This window comes from Peromyscus maniculatus, chromosome X, assembly GCF_049852395.1.
Source record: "Peromyscus maniculatus bairdii isolate BWxNUB_F1_BW_parent chromosome X, HU_Pman_BW_mat_3.1, whole genome shotgun sequence".
Classification (NCBI taxonomy): Eukaryota; Metazoa; Chordata; class Mammalia; order Rodentia; family Cricetidae; genus Peromyscus; species Peromyscus maniculatus.
The window spans coordinates 100,719,566-100,741,209 of NC_134875.1; the positions used below are offsets into that span (position 1 = coordinate 100,719,566).

Genomic DNA, 21,644 nt, shown 5'->3' on the forward strand with positions numbered 1-21,644 from the left:
GTGGGGGGAGCAATGTCTATCACTTAAAAATAATGTTATCTTAACTTGATCTCTATTATGAAGGAAAAAATGTGTGAATTATTGTGCTATCAAACTTAGTCTGTCCTTCAAAGGAGGGATAGAAGGAGCTATTGTCCATCTCTCAATATTCATATTGTCCTTACTTGATATGTCCTACAGAAGAGGTTAGAAGTCAATTAATTTGCTCTCCACTTCAATCTGTCCTACAGTGCATTTGCAAGTGAATTAGTCTGTTTTCCATATCAGTCCATTGCACTAAGGAGGCTTGGAGGGATCTTGTTTCTGTGTCTCAGAGTCTATGTTGTTTTAACCTAGGACAGCCATAAAGATAAGAATAGAAGTGAACTAGTGTGCTCTCCAACTCAGTCATTCTTACAGAGGAGACTTGGTGAAAGTTCATATGTGTCTCTCAGAATCCATATAGTTATAACCTGTGTCTGTCCTATGAGTAAGTATAGTAATGATATAGCATGATCTATACCTCAGTCTACTATATGGAGTAGAACTATGGAGCTTGCATCTGTCTTTCAGAATAGATGTTGTCCTACCTTTATCTACCTTATGGAAAAGATTTGGAGTAAATTAGTATGCTCCATACTTCAGTTTGTCCTACCAAGGAAGTTTGGGGGAATAGTGTCTGTTTCTCAGAATCTATGTTGTCTCAACCTTGACCTGTCATATGAAAAAGGATAGGAGTGATATAGGGGTCCTTTTCCTCAGTCTATCCTATATAGGAGGATTGGTGGGACCTAGTGTCTGATTCAAATAATATATATTGTCCTAATATTGATTTGCACTCCTTATAAAGTTAGGAGTTAGCTCGTGTTCACTTTACATTAGTCTGTCCTAGTAAAGATAATTGAAGAAAGCTAGTGTCTATCTCTCAGAGTCCATTTACTCCAACTTCAACTGACCAAGTAAATAAGATAGGAGCAAACTACTGTGCTATCCACATAAGTGTGTTTTACAAAGTAGGGTGGGAGGAACTTGATGTCTCTCTATTATCCATGCAGTCCTAACTTGATCTGACCTACAGAGAAAATTAGAAATGAATTAGTATGATCTATACCTCCATATGTCCAAAGAAAGAGCCTGAAGGGAGCTAGTGTTTGCCTCTCAGAATCTATATATAGCTGTGTATAAATTTAGGAGTCAATTACTATGCTTTCCACATCAGAATGTCTAACAAAACAAACTTGTAAGGAGTAGGGTCATTCTCTCAAATCCATGTCATTCTAATCTTCATATGTTGTGTGGGTAACTCAAGGAGAGAACTGGCATGTTCTCCACATCAATGTGACATATGGAGGATATTTAAAAGTAGCTAGTGTCTGTCTCTCAAAATTCATATCACTCTAACATTATTAGCACACAAAAAATGGAAAGGGATAGGGGTGAACAAATGTGCTCACAGAGAAGGCTTAGAAAGAACTATTGTTTGTTCTCAATGTGCTTCTGATCCTAACATTTATTTGTCTTAAGGATGACTCGAGCTGGAACAGGGATGGAGTGGGAGAGCAATGAAAGAGATATCATGATAGAGTGAGACATCAAGGGGATAGGGAGAAACCCAGTACTAGGAAAGTTCCCAGGAATCTACAAGGATAAACCCAGCTTAGACTATTAGCAATAGTGGAGAGGGTGCCTGAACTGGCCTACTCTGGTAATCAGATTGGTGAATACCCTGTCATCATAGAGCCTTTATCCAGTAACTGATGGAAACAGATGCAGAGATCCACAGCCAAGCACCAGCCTGAGCTCCAAGAATCCAGTCCAAGAGAGAGAAGAGGGATTCTATGAGCAAGTGCATCAAGATCATGATGGGGAAATCTACAGAGACAACCAAATGAAACTAGTTGGAACTCATGAAATTTAGATCAATAGCTATGGAGCCTGCATAGGACTGGACTAGTCTCTCTGCATGGTGAGACAGTTGTATAGTTTGATCTGCTTAAGGGGCCCCCTGCTGTAGGATCAAAATCCATCCTTGGTGCATGCGTAGGCTTTTTGGAGCCCACTACCTATGATTGGACACTTGCACAACCTTTAGGCAAGGGGAGGGGCTTGGACCTGCTTGTACCGAATGTACCAGGCTCTGCTGATTCCCCATGGGAGGTCTTACCTTCTTGTAGAAAGGAATGGAGGGGTGGATTGGGTGGTGAGGCTGGAAGGGCAGGAAGAGGGAAGAGGGAGATCTTTGATTGGTATGTAAAATGAATTAAAATTTTTCTTAATAAAAAAAATGAGCCAGGAAAAAAGAGAGTGAACTCAGCACTCCCCAGTAGTCTGTGCTGAGGTGCAAACATGGAGAGACTTAGTGTCTGTCTTTCAAAATCAATGAAGTGCTAACCTTGATTTGTCCTATGGAAATTAGGAGTGAACTAATGTGCTTTTCATGTTAGTTTGTCCTACTGAGTCATCTTGGAAAAAGTTAGTTTCTCTCAGAATGTTGGTTGTTATATATTTGAACTGTCCTATAGATAAGGTTATGTTTAGTCCCCCTTAGTCTGTCCTCCCAAGAGTCTTGGATGGACCTAGTGTCTGTCTCTTAGAATCCATGATTTCCTAACCTTAATCTGTGTTGCTGAAGAGGATAGGGATGAGCTCCCATGCTTGCTAACTCTTTCTGTCCTACGGAGGAGACATGGGGGAAGCTTGTGTCTGTCTCTCAGAATCTATGTTGTGTTAAGCTTGACCTGTCCTCTGGAGGATGCTACAAGGAAACTAATGTGCTCTTCACTTTAGTGTGTCCTATGGGGGAACCTGGTAGGAGCTAGTAGTCTGTATCTCAGAATCAGTGTTTTCCTAACATGGATCTTTCTTACAGATACAAATAAAAGTGACCTAGTATGCTCTACTCCCCATTCTCCCCTGTGGAATGTGCTGGAAGGAGCTAGTGCCTGTCTCTCAATATCCATATATTTCTTACATGATCTGTCTAATAGAGGAGGTTAGGAGTGATCTAGTGTGATCGTCATCAGTCTGTCCTACTGGAGCGGCTTGGATGCAGTTAGTGCCTATGTCTCAAAATTCTGCTCGTTCTAACTTTAATCTGTCCTACAGATAAGGGTTTGCATGAAGTAATGTTCACACTCCACCCTATCTTATTGAAGAGTCTTAGAGGGTGCTTAAATCTATCTCTCAGAATCCATGTTGGCCTAAGATTTATCTGCCCCAGTGAAAAGGACAGAAGTAAACTTGTATAGTCTGCTCATTACTCTGTGCTATGGAGGTATGGAGGGATCTAGTGACTCACTCTCACAATCTATTTTGTGCTAACCTTGATCTTTCCAATGGGTACATTTAGGACTGAACTAGTGTGCAGTCTATATCATTCTATCCTATTGAAGTGGCTTGGAGGGAGCTAGTGTCTATCTATCTGAATCCATTTTTTCCTTGTACTGATCTCTCCAATGCAAGAGGTCAAGAATGAACTACTGTGCTCTCTACCTAAGTATGCCTGATGCACTTGGCTTCAGGGAGCTGTGTCTGTCTCTTAGTATCTGTGTTGTCCTAACTTGATCTCTCCTTCAGAGGATTACAGGAGTGACCTCGTGTGCTTTTCACTTTAATCTGTCCTACTAATAAGGGGTGGATGAAGGTCATGATTCCTTCACAGAACTCTGGTCATAATCATTATCTGTCCTATATAAGAGATTAGATTGGACTAGTGTGTTCTCCACATGAATGCTTAATATGGAGGAGGAACAGAAGGCAGGTAGTGTCTATCTCAGAATTTATGTAATTATAGCATTGATTTATTGTACATAGGAGCTTAGGAATGAATTGTGATTTTTAATCAAATCTGTCCTAGTAATGCATGTTGGAGGGAATAACATTCTCTCATTTAGAATACCTGTTATCCTAACTTTTATCTGTCCTACCTATGAGGTTATGAGTGAACTAGTGTTCAGTTGCCCTCTCTGTCCTATTAAAAAGTCTTAGAGGGACCTAGTGTCTATCTTTCAGAATACATGTTGCCCTAACCTCATTTCTGTCTTACTGAAGAAGACAGGAGTGAACTAGTGTGGTCTCCACCTCACTGTGCCGTACAGAGGAGGATTTATGGGATCTAGAACCTATTTCTCAGAATCAATGTTATGCTAAACTTGACCTGTTCTCCAGAGGAGGTTGCATGTAAACTATTGTGTTCTCCCACCTGGTCTGTTCTATTGATAAGGCATGGAGGAATCTAGTGTCTATCTCTTAGAATTCATGTTGTCTTAACCTAGATCATTCCTACAAATTAGGATATGAGTGACTTATACACCTCAGTATATCTTATGGAAAGAGCTCAAGTGAACCTCTCTCTCTCTCTCTCTCTCTCTCTCTCTCTCTCTCTCTCTCTCTCTCTCTCTCCCTCCCTCCCTCTCCCTCTCTCTCCCCCTCTCCCTCTCCCTCTCCCTCTCCCTCTCCCTCTCCCTCTCCCTCTCCCTCTCCCTCAGAATCTATATCATCCTAAACTTGATGAGTCCAATAGAAGAGGTAAAGAATGAATTCTTGTGCTTTCTGCCAGTCTTTTCTACAAAGCAAGCATGGAGTGACCTAGTGTAAGTATCTCAGAATCCATGTTACACAAACCATGATCTGACCAATGGAGGCATTTAAAGGTAAAGTAGAGTGCTCTGCACTTCAGCCTGTCATACTGAGGAGACTTGGAGTCAATTATTTTCTCTCTCTCAGAATTCAGGTTGTCCTAAACATGAACTGTCACATTGATAAAGTTAGGAGTTAACTAGTGTGCACCCCACCTCAGTCTATGCTGGGAAAGAGTCTTAGAGGAAATAGTGTTTATCCCTTAGAACCCATGTTGTCCTAACCTTGATCTGTGTAACTGAAATGGATGAGAATGCACAGGCATACTCTTTTCATTTCTTCCTGTAGAACTGGCATGGTGAAAGCTAATGTCTGTCTCTCTGAATACATGCTGTGCTAAGCTTTATCTGTCCTCTAAAGGAGATTAGGAGTGAATTAGTCTGCTCTTCACTTCAACTTTTCTTATGAAGACACTTTCATGAAAGTTGGTGTCTATCTCTCAAAATTCATGTTGTCTTACCATGATTCTTCTACAAATAAGGATGGGAGTGATCTAGCATACACTAGTCTTCAAGCACCCCATAGAAAAGAGTTGAAGGGAGCTAGTGTTTGTTTCTCATTATCCATGTTGTCCTTACTTTGTCTGTTCTACAGAAGAGGTTAGAAATTAAATGTTTCTACAGCTCAATCTTCCCTACAGAGGAGTATTAATGGAAACTAGGGTCTATAATCCTTGTCATTCTAACTTGGTCTGTTCAACAGAGGAGGTTGTGAGTGAATTAGTGTTTTCTCCACCTCAGTGTGCCCAATGGAGAAGGTTTTGATGGAGATAGTGCCTGTCCATTACAATTCATGTCATTATTACTTGATCTGTCCTATTGAGAAGTTTGAGAGGGAAGTAGTGGACTTTCTACCTCATTCCATTCCACTGAGGAGACATGAAGGTTAATAGTGTCTATCTTTCAAAATCCATGTTGTCTTTTTTCATTCTTTCTTTATTTTATTTTTTATTAATGATTTTTAAATTCATTTTACATACCAAAGATCCTTCTCTACCCTCCTCCTGCCCCTCTAGTCTCCCCTCCCAACTCATACCCCATTCTCTCCTATAAGAAAGTAAGGCCTCTCATGGGGAGGTACATTTAATAGAGGCATGTCCAAGTCCCTCCCCCTGCCTCAAGTTGTCTTAGCCTTGATTTTTCCTATGGATAAGATTAGTGTGATATGTCACGTGGTACATCCTATGGAGGAATATCTAAGAGAGTGCTACTCTACCTCTTAGGATCCATGCCATCATATTCTTGATCTGGCCTACAGAAAAGGAAAGGAGTGTCTTAACAAGTTCTATAGCTCAGTTTTTTCTGTGTGAAAGAGCTGGAGGGAGCTAGTATCTAGACCTTAGACTCCATGCTGTACTAAGCTTGATCATCCTACAAAGGAGGTTAGGATAGAATTAATTGCCTTCAACCAAAATCTGTCCTACAGAGGAAGCATGGAGAGAGCTAGTGCCACTCTCTCAGAATCCATATCATATAATCTCTGATCTGTCCAATTGAGGATATTAGGAGTGAATTTCTAAGATCTCCATTTCTGTCTATCACACTGAGGGATGAATCTTAGAGAGAATTAGTTTATCTCTCTCATAATCCCAGGTTGCCCTAACCTTAATCTGCCCCATGGATATGGTTAGGAATGAACTAGTATGAACTATACCTCAATCTATCTTCAAAGTCTTGAGTGATCTAGTGTCTGTCTTTTAGAATACATGTACAACTGAAGAAGTTATTAATGAACTAATGTACTTTTCATCTCAGTCCCTTCTACATAGTCTTTGGTGGGTGGTAGTGTCTTTCTCCAAGAATCATATCACGTTATTCTTAATCTGTCCTATGGAGAAGGTCATAGGTGAACTAGTATGCTCTCTAACAAACTGTCATTGTAGAAGGCTTGTGGGGAGCAATACCTGGCTTTCAGAATCCATGTTGCCTTAATGTTGATTTGTCCTATAGATAAGGACAGATTTGACATATGGGGTGTAACACTTCAGTCTATTCTGTAGAAAAGAGCTGGAGGGACTAGTGTCCATCTCTTACTATCCATGTTCAAATGCCTTCTGTACAACAGAAGAGTTTAGAAGTAAAGTAGTGTCTTGTACACAGGAGGCATGTAGGGATCTTGTGTCTATCTCTAAGAATCTATGTTGTTCTTAGTTAATTTGTCCGACTGAGGATGTTATTAAGTAGTGTGCTCTCTACACCAGCCTGTTCTACTGAGGAGGCTAGGGGCTATGTATTGTCTATCTCTCAGATTCTAAAACATAGTAACCTTGATCTGTCCTACAGAGGAGGTCAGAAGTGAAGTATTGTGCTCTACTTCAGCCTGTCTACCAGATGGGAAATGGAGTGATTAATTGTCCATTTATTAGAATCCTTGTTAATCTTGCTCCCCTCTCCAGATAAGGTTACAAGTGAATTAGTATGTTTTCTACCACAGTCTGTCCTTTTCAGGGAGAAAAGGATTGAGATAGTATGTTGGTCTCTCAGAATCCATCTCATGCAATCTATGATCTGTCTTATAGGGGAGATTAGGAGTGAACTAGTGTACTCTCCATTTCAGTTTGTCCTACTGGAGAGTATTGGGAAAGAGATAGTTTCTTTCTCGTAGAATCAAAGTTGGCCTAAACTTGATCTGTTTTATAGATAAGTACTTAAACTAATTTAAGTAATTAAACTAACTAAGCACTAGTTAGTTTACATTTGACCTCAGGTTGTCCATGAAAAAGTCTCAGAGGAATCAAGTGTCTTGTCCCTCAGAATCCATGTTTTCCTAACATTTATCTGTCTGACTAAAGAAAATAGGAGTGAACTAAGGTGCTGCCCATTTTAGTCTTTCCTATAGAGGAATCTTGGTGGGAGCTGGTGTCTGTCTTTAAGAACCAGTGTTGTGATGAGCTTGATCTGCCCTATGGATGAGGTTATGAGTGAATAAATGTGCTCTACCAAAGTCTGTCCTATCAAGAAGGCTTGGTGGGAGCTAGTTCCTGCCTTTCAAAATCCACATTTTCTTAACATTGATCCGTGTTACAGATAAGGATAGGACTGACCAACCTTTCTCTACACTACTATGAAAAAACCCAGAGAGTGATAGTGTCTGTCTCTCAGATTCCAATTGTAGTAATCTTGATCTGTCCTACAGAGGCAGTTAGAAGTGAGCTAGTGTGCTCTCCACCTCAGTCTTTCCTACAAAGGAGGCTTGTAGGGAGCTGGTGTCTGTCAGACTCCATGTCATCATAATTTGATATATCCTGCTGAGAATGTTAAAATGTGCTAGTTTATTCTCAACCTCAGTCTGTCTTACAGAGGAGGCTTTGACAGAGCTAGTCTGTCTTTCAGAATACATTTCACTCTAATTCATTCTGCTTAACAGGGTAGGTTAGATGTGAAGTGATATATTTTTCACTTCAGATTGTCTTATGGATACTTGGAGGAACTAGTGTCCTTCTCTCAAAAACCACAGAATTTTTGTTTGTTTGTTTGCTTTTTTTGAGACAGGGTTTCTCTGTGTAGTTTTGGTGCCTGTCCTGGATCTCACTCTGTAGACAAGGCTGTCCTTGAACTCACAGAGAATCTGCCTGGCTCTGCCTCCTAAGTGCTGGAATTAAAGGTGTGTGCCACCACTGCCTGGCTAAAAAAACCACATAGTTTTAATCTTAATCTTTTTCATGGAGAAAGTTAAGAATGAACTATTGTAAAATACATATAAATATGTCCAAGAGAGGATGTTAGGAGGGAGCTAGTGTCTGTATCTCAGTATTCATATTGTCCTAAATTGCTCTGTCCTATTGAGTTGGACAGAAATGAGCTAGTTTACTCTCCAACAGCCTGTCTTACTAAGGATGCCTCTATAGACCTAGTGGCTTTCTAATAATATATGTTGTCCTAACCTCCATCTATCCTACAGAAGTTAGGAATAAACTATAATAGTCTCCACATCAGTCAGTCCTATGAAAGGGGTATTGGAGGAGCTAGCGTCTGTCTCTCAGACTCCATGTCATCCTAACCTTAATCTCTCCTATGTAGGAATTTAGAAGTGAACTACTGTACTCTACTTCAATTTGTTCTATTAAGACATCTTGGAGAAATTTTCTCTTTATCAGCATCCAGTTTTTCCTAACCTTTGTATGTTCTACCAATATGGTTAGGATTATACTACTGTGTATTAGACCTCAGTGTGTCCTACAAAAGAGTCTTGGATGGAATTAGTTTTTGTTTCTCAATACCCATATAGTGCTTACCTTGATCTGTTCTAAAAAGTGAGTTAGGAAAGAACTAGTGTGTTCCCCAACTCAGTATGTCTCAAGAAGGAGATTTGGAGGGAGCTAGTGTTTATTTCTCAGAATCTATGTTGTTCAAACCTCCTTGATATTTCCCATGCACAATGTTAGGGGAGAATTATTGTGTCCTCCACCTCAGTCTATCCTACAAGGATACACAGAGACAGCGAGTGTCCATCTCTCACAATCCTAATTGATCTATACTAAAAAGCAGAACTAGTATGCACTCAAACTCAGTGTATCATACAAAAGAAGGTTGGAGGGAGCTAGTTTATGTTTTGTTGCCCAACTTGTTTATCCTATGGAGTATGTTAGCAATGTTCTTCTCTGATTCCCATCTCAGATTGTCTTACAGAGGAGACTTGGATGAAGCTAGTGTATTTCTGGATCCATGTCATTATAACCTTCATCTGTCCTGTGGAGGAGTTTAGGAGAGAACTAGTGTGTTCTGCAACTCAATCTGTCCTTCAAGGCAGCTTATATGGCTCTAGTGTCTGTCTCTCAGAATCTGTGCTTTCCTGACTTGATATGTTCTATGGAAGAGGTAATTAATGAATTGCTGTGCTTTTCACTTCACCATGTCATATGGAAGAAGCTTGGAGGTAGCTATTGTTTTTCTCTCAGTATCCATGTTGCCTGAACCTTGTTCTGTAATAAGGAGTATGGTAGGACTGAACTTGTGTGGTCTCCAGCTCAGTCTGTTCTTTAAAGAGGAACTGGAGAGAATTAGTTTCTGTCTTAGATGCATTTATTTCTAACCTTGATCTGTCACAAGCACAAGTTAGGTTCCAGCATGCTCTCCACCTTCATGTATCCTACAATGAAAGCTCAGAGGGAACTTGTTTCTGTCTTGCAGAATATCTGTTTTCAGCCATTTTCCCTGACATAAGTAGGAGGACAGGGGGTGACCTAGTGTGCTCTCTACCTCATTCTTCCTAGAGGAGGTTTGGTGGGAGCTAATGTCTTTCTTTCAGAATCCAAATTGGTCTGTCCCGTGGAACATTGAATCCCTGTCATCTTAAACTTCATCTGTCCTGTGGAGGTGATTTAGAGTAAACTAGCATGTTTTCCACTTCAGTTTCTCCTACTGAAGAATTTCAGATGAAGATAGTTTCTTTCTCTTTCAAAGCCCAGGTTTTCCCAAGCTTGATATGCCCTACAGATAAGGAAAGGAATGAACTAATGTGCACTCCAACTCATTCTCATGTACCAAAGCGGCTTGTAGTGAGCTTGTGTCTGTGTCTCAGAATATATATTGTCAGTCTTTCCTATTGAAGAGGTTATGAATGAACTACTGTGTTCTCCAATTCAGTATGTCATAAGAAGGAAGTTTGGAGGGCACTCCTGCCTGTCTTTTAGAATCTATTTTGTCCTGTCTATCATATGTCCTACTGAAGAGGATTAGAGTCAACTAGTATGTTCTCCACCACATTCTGACCTATAGATCATGATTAGATGGAGCTAGTAAGTGTATCTCAGTATCCCTGTCATCCTAATCTTAATCTGTTCTATGAAAGAAGTTAGCAATTAACTAGAGTGTCTGTGCTACAGATGAGGCTTGGAGGGAGCTGGTATCTGTCTCTCAAAACTGACATCATTCTAATATTTATTTGTCCTGTGTATGCATAGTTACACATAGTATAAATAGTTAGAGTGATGCAATGAGCATCCTACTTCAGTTTTTCTTCTCAAGTAGTCTTGAAAGAACCTCGTGTTTCTCTCTCAGAATCCACATTCATCGGTCGTACAGATAACTATGGGAGTGTCCTAGCGTGTTCTATACCTCGAGCTATCCCATGAAAAAGAGCTAGAGCAGTAGTTTTCAACCTTCCTAATGCTGCAACTTTTCTAATATAGTTTCTCATATTGTGGTGTTCCTCAAACACAGAATTACTTTCATTGTTACTTCTTAATTGTAATTTTGCCATGGTTATGAATTCTAATGTAAATATCTGAGTTTTCTAGTTATTTTAGGTGACCCCTATGAAAGGGTCATTTGACCCTCAAAAGGGGTCACAGCACAAATGTTGAGAACCATTGTGCTAGAAAAAACTAGCATATGCTTCTCAGATTCCAAGCTGTTGTAACCATGATCTACTCTGCAGCATAGTTTCAAAGTGTTCTAGGTGAACAGAAATGAACTTGTGAAACTCTTAATCTTAGACTCTCTTACAAAGGAAGATTGCAGGATGTTAGTTTTTGTCTTCTGGAATCCATACTATCCTAATGTAATTGGGTATACAGAAGAAGTTACAAATGAACTACTGTGCTATCTACCTCAGTGTGCCCTACAAAACAGGCTATACGGAAGGTAGTTCCTTTCTTTTCACTATCCATGTTATCCCAACCTTGGCTTGTCCTAAGGAGAAGGTTAGAAATGAATTAGGGTGTCTCTCCAGCTCAGTTTGTCCTATGGAGGAGATTTGGAAGGAACTAGAATCTGACTCTCAGAATCCATATCTTTCCAACCTTAACCTGTCCTATAGAGGAGATTGGGTGTGATTGAACATGCTTTCACACTCAATGTCTCCTATGAAAAAGGCTTGGAAGGAGATAGTGTCTGTCTCATAGAAACCATGTTATATTAACCTTAATCTGTCTGTCCTTTGTTTAAGGATAGGTGTGAACTTGTTTTCCTGCACCTCAATCTGTCCTATAGAGGAAGCTTTAGGGAGCACATATCTATGTCTCAGAACTCATGTCATTCTATATTCTATCCTTGATATATAGAGGAGGAAAGAGTGAACTGGTGTGTAAGATGCTGACATCTGTCATCCTGAATCAAAAGTATACTAACCTTGATCTGTATTATAGATTTGGTTATGAATGAATTACTATGCTATTCACTCAATCTGTCCTACATAGGAGGCTTGAATGGAACTAGTATCTGTCAGGATCAATGTCATTTTAATTATATCAGCCCTATGGAGAAAGATAGGAATGAACTAGTGTGCTCTCCAATTCAGACTCTTCTACTGAGGAGGCTTGGAGGGAGCTAGTGTCTACTTCTTAACCTGTATTTTGTCTTGTCTTTACCTGTCCTAAGAATAACTTTAAGAGTGAACTAGAGTGCTCGATGTCAGTCTGTCCTAAGGATGAAGCTTAGCAAAACCTAGTATCTGTACTGAAATAAGGTTAGAAATGAAGTAATGTGGTCTTCACCTTAGTTTGTCCCACAAAGGCAGCTTGATTGGAGCTAGTAGCTGTCATTCAGAATCCATTTTGTGCTAAGCTTGACCTGTCCTATGAAGGAGGATACATGTGAAATAGTGTGCTTCTCATCTCAGTCTGTTCTGTGAGGAGGATTGGAGGGTCCTACTTTCTCTCTCTCAGAATTCATGTTGTTCTAACTTTCATCTGTCCCTTGGATACATTCAAGGAGTGAATTAGTGTTCTAGCCTACCCTGTCTGTTCTACAGAGAAGGCTTAATTACAGAGAGATATAATGTCTGTCTCTCAGAATACATGATATCTTAACCTTGATCTGTCCTACTGAGGAGGAGAGAAGTAAACAAATGTACTCTTCATCTCAGTAGTTCTTACGAAGTATGCTTGAAGTGTGCTCGTGTCTCTCTCTCAGATTCCATAGCATCCTAACTTAATCTGTCTTATGGTGGAGGGTAGGAGTGAAATAAGGTACTCTCAATGCCAGTCTGTCCTTTGGCAAAGGCTTAGTGGGAGCTTTTGTCTTTGAGATTCCTTGTCCCCCTAACATTGACCTGTCCTCCCACAGGAGTTATGAGTGATGTAGGGTGCTCTCCACCTCAACTCTATTTTAAAAATTATGCTTGGAGGGAACTAGTTTTTGTCTCTCAGATCCTATTTTATTCTACACTTGATTTATCCTGTGTAGGAAGATATAAGTGAACTAGTGTGCTCAGCACCTTGGTCTGTCCTCTTAAGGATTCTTGTGGGGAGCTAGTATCTGTTCATCAGAATCCATGTTGTTCTTCATTGATTTTTTCCTATGGATAATATTAAGAGTGAACTAGTATACTCTTTATCTCACTCAGCCCTATGGAGAAAACTTGGAGTAATCTAGTTCTGTCTCTCAGTAATCGTATCATCCTAAGCTTGGAATGTATTGCAGATGAGGTCCAGTAAAATGATACCCGTGTAACCAGTGAAAACTGATAGGAAGTGGAACCATAGGCATATGTAATTGCAAATCAGTGTCTGTTGGTCTCACTGACCATCTTTTCAATTGGCTAGGATTTGACTTCTCAAGAAGCTTGGTTTAGAGAATCAAGAAGGATTTGGCAAACCTCAAGTGGTCTTTCCTAACCTTGTTTTCAATAGGCTGATGTGTGGCGATATTTTATTTGTATGTTAATAAATAAAGTTTGTCTGAAGATCAGAGGAAATAGCAGGCCATTAATACAAAAGTCAGGCAGTGATAGCACACCACCTTAATCCTAGTGTCTGTCTCTGTGTGTTCAAGGTCACACTAGGCAACAGAGCCAAATGTGATGACACACGCCTTTAATCCCAGTACCAACCATAGAGACCTGGAGGTCTGTGCAGACAAGCAGCAACAAGGAAGTGAGGTAGCTGGGCTAAGAGCCAATGAGAGGGCAGAAAAGCAAGGCAATAAAGGCGCAGGTTAGACAGGAAGTAGCTCAAATTTTGGAAGCTACAGAGCTGGTGAGGTAAGGTGGTTGGTGGCTGTCACTATTTCCCAGATCTCTAAGGCTTTCACCCCTATATTTGGCTCCATGTTCTTTATTTAATAGGACTGCTTAGAAATTTGTCTACACTGATGGAATCTAAATATTCCAAGATTCCTTCAAATTCTTCACTTTTTTGATAGTAAAAAGAGCATGATAAATTTGGCCCACCTACATGGTCTTAAACATGCAAAAGGAAATTATAACCAGTATTAAAATGACCAGTATGTTTCTTTATCAGTCCTTAGACATTATACTTAACCATGCAAGATATTATTTGGACAACTATATATTACTAATGATCTTCCTGATAACTCTGTTTCCAGAATGGTACTTCTCATAGCTATAATGGGGTGTCATATGTCCTAACCAATCAATTGTTGAGCCCTTCTCTAGGAAACATTGTTACTCCTGCCCTTAGCATTCCTTAGTTGCTTCTAGTTCTTTGTCTAGGGTTGAAACCTCAGTGAGTTTTCCCCTTTTCATGTTAGCATGTATGTTGGTATTCTTCTTGTCCAAATAATGTTTAGGTCATGCATTTGAAAGAGAATGGATAATTTCAAGGGAGGAAGGCAAGGTGGAAGTGATGTAATCATATTAATCTCAAAAAAATAAAAAAAAATATTTTTAAGAAAAATTTTATGCCATTACCATAAACAATATCTTCCCTGGCATGGAAATTCTTATATTATGTATCTTTAAATGTTTCTATTTATGCTGTATTTTTCAAATGCTAGAAACAAAAATTATTTTGCAAACTTGAAATATCTTTCACGCCATAATGACCTTTTCTTTATCTCCATTATCATTCAATCTGTAAATGTATCTATGGGTATTAAATTGTCTTTATTTATTTTGAAGAGTTCAGTCCTCTGGAAAAGCAGAATTTGCCAATGAGACCCTCCAATTATCCACTAAATACAGGATCAGACTGAAGAGATTGTTCATTGTTTAAGAGTGCTTTCTCCTTTCCCAGAGGACATTAAGTCATTCCCAGAATCCATGTTGGGTGGCTCACAACTGCCTGTAACTATACCTTTCGGGAATCCAATGCAATCTTCTGGCTTCTTCAGGCACCTACACATATATGGCATATACTCAAATAGAAATACACACATATAGATAAGTAAAAAGAATAAGAATGGATCTTAAAAAAATATATTGACAGGAGAACCAGCTTACCTAAAGGGCAATGCTACCAAGAACTCCAAGAAGTTCATTTAGGTCCTTATTTAGCCATAAGCCCAAGCCCTCTGAAATACTTTATGGGTGACCTTTTCTATATTCAGATATGTATGAATATTATTGCTTATAATCTCTAATCTGCCTCCAGATTCAATGAATTGCAATGGTCTGTCAACAATATGTATTATAGAGATTTCAAATACATTCAGAAATATGATTAAAAAAGAACCTTCACCAGGATACTAACAGGTTCTAATCAGAACTTACAGAGAGGGCCCTTAGGACCAACAGTTAACTTAACTACTAGAAAGGAATTAAAAAGGTCCTTTTCTTATGCTTTTATCTTCTCCAATCACCAAGCTTCTAGAAATTTCCAACTGGATTCATCACTCCCAAGTAAACCATACAAAGGAAGTTCTTCTGAGGAAGTCTTCCCAAAGCCCCTTAGGAGGGTCAAGATATAAGTAATTAAGTAGTTACATTCTCAATTTTTTGAGGATTTCAATTCTTGGGGATGACTCTTAGGTAGCTAGATAGATCTTAACAGAGTTAAAGGTTATTGAGGATGGGCCCCTTCCTCATAATTGGCAGTTTATGAATTGAGAAACCCAAATTTCAGGAATTTGGTAAATGAGTTGGATCTGAATCTGAATCTCTCTTTTGCCCTTGGTTGAGATATGACTTTCTATACCATTGACAAGATTAAAAATCATACTATCTTGTTTTGGCTTTCTGGTATACAATAAAGTTAAGTCACATTCTCCTTTAATTCAGGAGTCAATTAAAATGGTTTTCTCAATAACTTAGGCAGGAACATGTATGTCAGGAAAGGTGTTTCTTCTAGGAGCTTTAAGAAATAGTATGATGCTTATGTCAATACTATAAGTTGGCAAAATTGTCTTTTTTTTGGCCAATCTCTATTTTCACCCCTCCAAAGTTTGGCCTATAAAACTGTCTCTCTGACTTTTGTTGACTCTCATCCCATGACAGTGTTTTCCTTGACAAATGGCATCTTTGAACACTGTACATTTACCAAAGGCTGTACCTCAATTTATTCAATAATAAATTCTTACTGTCTTCTCACCTGAATCCTTTCAACACAGATCATAAGTAACAGGGAGCGGAACTAGGCCAAAGGGAGACCTCAGTAACATAATAGATAACTTTTTCTTAAACCACGTCCTGGGGTAGGAAAAGAAGGTGTTAGCCTAAAATTTTAATTGCAATTTTAGAGGTGTCACAATTTAATGTTCCTATCTGGTACATATTTCATGTCAGTTACCTTTTTTTTCCTGTAAAAGTGGAACCTGGTTTTCTTTCATCTTCACTGTACTGGACATTGTGTTTGAACATAAACCTTTTAATTTCCAAGGTCTCTGTGCTCTGCATCTTTGTTCTATATAGCTTAGTCTCTCAATTATTGAAATGAGGGCACTGAATGACATTCCTAAGAGTGCCAATGACAATCACCTTGGAACAGAAAGTCCAAACATGTTTTTCCTTTAGATAAACAATATTAACATCTGTCAAAGACAAAGAGGCAGATGATTCATGAAACAGCATTAAGCAACTATGAAGAACCTCTTGAAAACTAAACATGTAATGTATAAAAAGATAGTTATTGATGGCTCATTCAATACCAAGGGAGAAAATACATAAATGCAGATACACTGTGGCAGAGAAAGAGTGGGTCAGGGATAGGACAAGCTGGATGTTTCCTGTATTACTTACAAATGCATTCAAAAATTATAAAAAGAAAATGCACAAATATGGTATGTGAGCATGCATCTAGGAGAGAAGTCTCCCACTTGAAAAAACATTAAAGAGCCAACAAGGAGGACAAAATCTGATCTGCAATATTTTTGTTTATCTGCAAATGTGTACATGAAGAGCAAGATCAATATTTCTTCAGGCCCTTAATGTGAAGCATGTGGCTGCATTAATGAGCATAAACCTATGATGCAGAATCGATAGCTCTATTTCTTCTTACCTGACTGTATTTGAAGCTGTGAAAATTTTTCTTTTGTTGTACTTAGGAAAACCAGTCTGTTTACCTTGTTAAATGTGTGGATCAGGGCCAGTCAGGCTCCTTTCTACCGACAGGTTTGCTGAATCACTTACCTAGAAACCCAGTCTGGATGAGGCTAATTAAGCCCAGCTGGAGCATGACACCTGACAAAGATGCTTACTTTGAGTTTGCCCTTGAGTTCAGGCTTACTCCAATGAAAATTTGTATTCAGACCCTCTCCAGAAGCAAGAGTGGTATAGAAATAATGATAAGCTTGGTGAAAAAGAAAAGGTAACAAAGAAAAGATAAATGTAAGTGACAAAAGGTAACCTGCATGGAGATTCTGGGAAGATGAAGTCGGGTGGCATTAATTAAAAAAAAAAAAAAGCAAAACAATTCATTTGACCCTATTTTAAATAGCCAGTTAATAATAAGACCAAAGTAGATTTCTTTTTTTTGGAGAAAATACTACATTATATCATATGTAGAATGATGCTGTATAGCTTGTATATATGAAAGTATTGTATGAGTTTGCTATATTTTATAAATAAATATGGATGTTTATGTGCTCCTTTCCCATGTGGTTATAATTTTATTTGAGCTCTTTCAAATTAATACATTCAACTTTATTATCTAAAAAAAGTAAACAATTATTTCATCATTTTAAGAACTATGGGATGTCTGGACTATAGTAAAAACTGCTTAGTTCACTATGTGACACTGTTACTTTCATGAAAGTCCACAGAACTGTTCCTTAATTCACAGAAATTACTTTGCTGCTATAGAGAAATTGTTTCTTTTGATCTCCTGAACACTGAGTTATAAAACTCATTATTCCCCTCTTTTGCCATGATTACTAAAATGCTTAGTGTTTTTTTTAACCCTGACTAGAAAAAAAAAACTTTCTGGACATCATGATGTGTGTTATGTAAGCTTGGATTTCATATGACAAATGTTTACCTGCATATTATTTTTCCTAGGATGGTGATCTCACTAAAACCACTTACATGAAATTGGGAACCACTTTCAGTTGGATAGTCTAGGCTCAAACTGATAGATTTGTTTCTATTCAAACCAATCAGTCTCTTTATTAGCAAAATTATGATATAATCTGGCTGTTTAGGGGTCTCATTATAAAATGTGTCCATTTTTGTTCCTCCTTCAACCATAGCCATATGTAACTTAAAAATTAGAAAAATCCTGTACACGGTGTTTAAAGCATGTAATCCTATTACTCTGAGAACTGAGACAGGAGCATCACAAGTCTTAGGTAGGTCAGACCTACCTAGAGATATCCTATCTCAAACAAGCAAACATATAAAAATATGCTTAATCTGTTTCAATAAGTAATTGGATTGATATTGTTAACGCCATGTGGCCTAGCAGAGGGACCACACTGTAATAAAATACATCATTACTGTCTAAATAAATACTTAAAAAATAATTCAAATCTCAAAATAAACTTACCTGTGACTATGGATGAGAGCATTCAATGCTAGGCCATCAGACCAGCTGGAGGTGAAGTTGATGACATTAACCTGTGGATAATTACGTGTTGATTGTCGGACCCAGCTCAGAAGAATCTTTTCACTGTTGGTTTGCTGCAACCCAGCCATGATAGTTTTCATCACATTTTTGACCTATGTGTTAAAGAAAATTTCAGTAAGAAAACACATTCTCCAATCAAGTACTCTTCACATTTTAAAAAGAATGTCCCTACTTTTCAAGGAAAATGGTTGGGGTATTAAGGAGATTAATATATATATATATATATTAATATATATATATATATAAATGCATTTTATTGTGTCAGCATTGATTCTAATTGGTTAGGAATCAATTCTGTCTGATTGGTGGCTCAGAAATATTCTCCATATCATCCCTAGAGTCTAGTATACTAAACTATTGTTTTGAGAATTGCTGTTTTTGTGGCTTTCAATAGGCTAGAAAAGAGAGGGCATAAAACATTAGACTTAATGTTAGCCAATAACAAAATAAATCACCAGTGTTTACGAATAGAAAAAGCAGTTTTAGTAAGAAAATGTTTGTTCAAAATAACAAAAATGGCTTCAGAAGGTTGTATTTATATATATATATATATATATATATTTATTCATATATACATATATAAAATCATAATAATCAAAAAAAGGAGACTATCAATTTGGGAGTCGAAGGAACACATTAGGGGCTGGAGGGAGCAAACAGTGAATAAAAGTGAAGTAATTCTATATCATTTAAAATTTAAAAAGAAAATGATTGCTTTATAAAGCACATTACTTTTTCCTTTTCTATTAACTTACTATATGAAATTCAGCAAGCTACCTATCCTTTTATTCACCAGATTATTTATCTCCACAAAGAAGATTGTTTCCAGAATAATCCAAAATAGAGTAAAATTCAAATACTCTAGATTCATTTTATAACTTGAAAAATAATGTACTTTGTGTTTATTAACTGTACTGGCTAGTTTTAGGTCTTCCAGATACATGTTAAATTTATATGACAAGAGAGAACCTCAATTAAGAAACTACCTCCATAAGATTAGGCTAGGGGCAAGCCTGTAGGGCATTTTCGTACTTAGTGATTGATTTTGTGGGCCCAGCCCATTGTAGCTGGGACATTCCCTGGGTTGCTGGTCCTGAATTCTGTGAGAAAGAAGACTGAGAAAGTCATGAGGAGCAAGCTGGTGAGTAGTACCCTTCCATGCCCTCTTCATCAGCTCTTGCCTCCAGTTCACTTACCTGTTTGAGTTCCTGTCCTGATTTCCTTCAATAGTGAATAGTGATGTGAAACTGTAAGTTAAATAAAGCCTTTCCTTCTCATGTTACTTTGGCTGTGATATTTCACCACAGCTGTGATAACTCTCAGACACTGACTGGACTGAAAATGTTTGCCTGTTTGAATTTTTAAAAATCAACAAGTTAACAATATGTAAAAAAGGAATATGTATGCCTAACAGCTATACATGCATGCCTTAGTTTTCCTTTTATTAATTGCTTTCAGGACAACTGTTTCCTAGTCTCTGAGTAGATGCAAACGTTATTCAACAATTTATTGACTTTCAAACTTTCATTCAACCAAACAGTCCGCTGCAAATGCGCATTTGAAACATTTTTTATGAATTTTAAGATTGCAGTGATACTTCATTACAGATATTTTAATCTACAGAATCTATTAAATGACTATTCTTTTTCTTTTAAAAGCTAAAATGGATCCATTAGGAGATGCTTGAAAGAGTATATAAGTAAATGTCATCAATGTTAATGCTTACCTACATGGCTTTCCTTTGGGGAAACGTAAGGACCATGTGCACAAAAGTGTGGTGTGATGATGTATGTGTGATCATCATGCATTAATGTGCATTATAAATATGATATTTTGTTTTGGATGTTTTTTTTCTCCATGAAGAGATTAACAAATATTTGCCTTTGCAGTAAATATATATTTAACATCTCCTATTAGTCTTTCATGAACTGTTAAATGTAAATTGTGAGATATAATATAAAATCTGATTTTAAAACACTTGTAAATATGGTGATAGTTTGAAGATTATGAAATCTATGCATATATGTGACACAATCTGTTGATAGCTGTTTCTCTTTCTTAGGGTATATTGTCCAATTTTGTAATTCATTTCTGACCTAATTATTTACCCAGTTACCCTGTGGATAAATAGGTCAAATAATCATATACAATATAAAATCTTTCACTGCATATTCTAAAATTATGACATGCATGACCTCCAGGTACAGCTATTTGAAAAAGTATGCTTTGTGTACCATGCTGCGGCAGGGTTGAAATCAGCCAGTAACGGCATATTGGTGATGATGGATGTTCTCTGATCAGGCAACCCTCCAATGATAAATGGCATTCATTGGCGAAATGCTTGACCAGACTGTCCTCTGTGTGCATAATTTTTAAGGACAATACAGTATTCAATCCAAAATGCTTTTAGCATCATTATGTCTCTAATTCAGCTAATCAGCCTCAGCCTCATTGGCATTGCTTCTACTTGAGCACAATATTGCTGAGAGAAAAAGAAAGAGTAATATATAATCATTGTTTCTCCTTTTACTACATAGAAATGGTTGTTAGGAAATCATTGAGATCACTAGAAAGATGAATCTGGAAACAGAAAGCATTCTTGTCTTTGAGGATTACAGTGCTTATGAAAGAAAGTATCACCTGAAACAAACTTGTGTATATCTGTTAATTGAAATGTAATTAAGACAAGGAAAGGGTAGAAGTGTAGAGGATGGTTTGGACACATTTTTAGCCTGTGAAAGGTTCTGAGTTCCATGTTTAACAGTGAAAAAAAAAGACGAGGGCAAAAATGACCGAGTTACCTAACTAGGTAAACAATATATTATGTACATAAAGCTGTACCAGCAAAGATTCCCCTTCAAGGAACCGTTTGTTACTCAGCTATTATCAGACAGGCTCCAGCTGTTAGTCTCCTGTGAGACTACCAGAATTTCAGGGCCCTGTCATCAAAGGTCACAGCCTTTCTACAGTCACATATATCTCAGTGCTGATGAAAAGGAACAGGATAAACTATCAGCCATCTGAAACTTAGTTAGGGCACTGTTGGCCAGGTTCACCTTGGTGTTAAATAAAGCCACTTAGATTCTCTGTCATCATGAGGCTATAGCTCTTTCTCTGTCAACTCCTGCCAACTCTCTCCTTCTCTGTCATTCTCCAGAGCATGACTTAAAAAACATGTGTTCAGTATAGATTTATCCTCTTAAACTATTACCCAGAATGCATTCCTATTGAGAGTCAGGCAAGGCAGAGTTGGGGCTTCCTGATGAGGAACAGGGCAAGAACTCATTTGTACAGTTTGGCAGAACTTTGGAGAAAGGACTTTCAGCAGCAGAAAACATGGCATTCT

The 21,644-nt window shown here is 38.0% G+C and overlaps 1 protein-coding gene across 11 annotated transcripts in view; it reads right to left on the reverse strand.

Annotated features, from left to right (window-relative positions):
• Dmd (dystrophin) overlaps window positions 1–21,644 on the reverse strand; it is a 2,251,111-nt gene that overhangs the window by 1,700,560 nt on the left and 528,907 nt on the right. For all 11 annotated transcript variants that reach the window (XM_076562037.1, XM_076562042.1, XM_076562041.1 and 8 more), the window contains exon 6: window positions 18,218–18,390. In XM_076562037.1, the coding sequence (XP_076418152.1) occupies window positions 18,218–18,390 (173 nt within the window). The remainder of the gene's footprint in view (window positions 1–18,217; window positions 18,391–21,644) is intronic.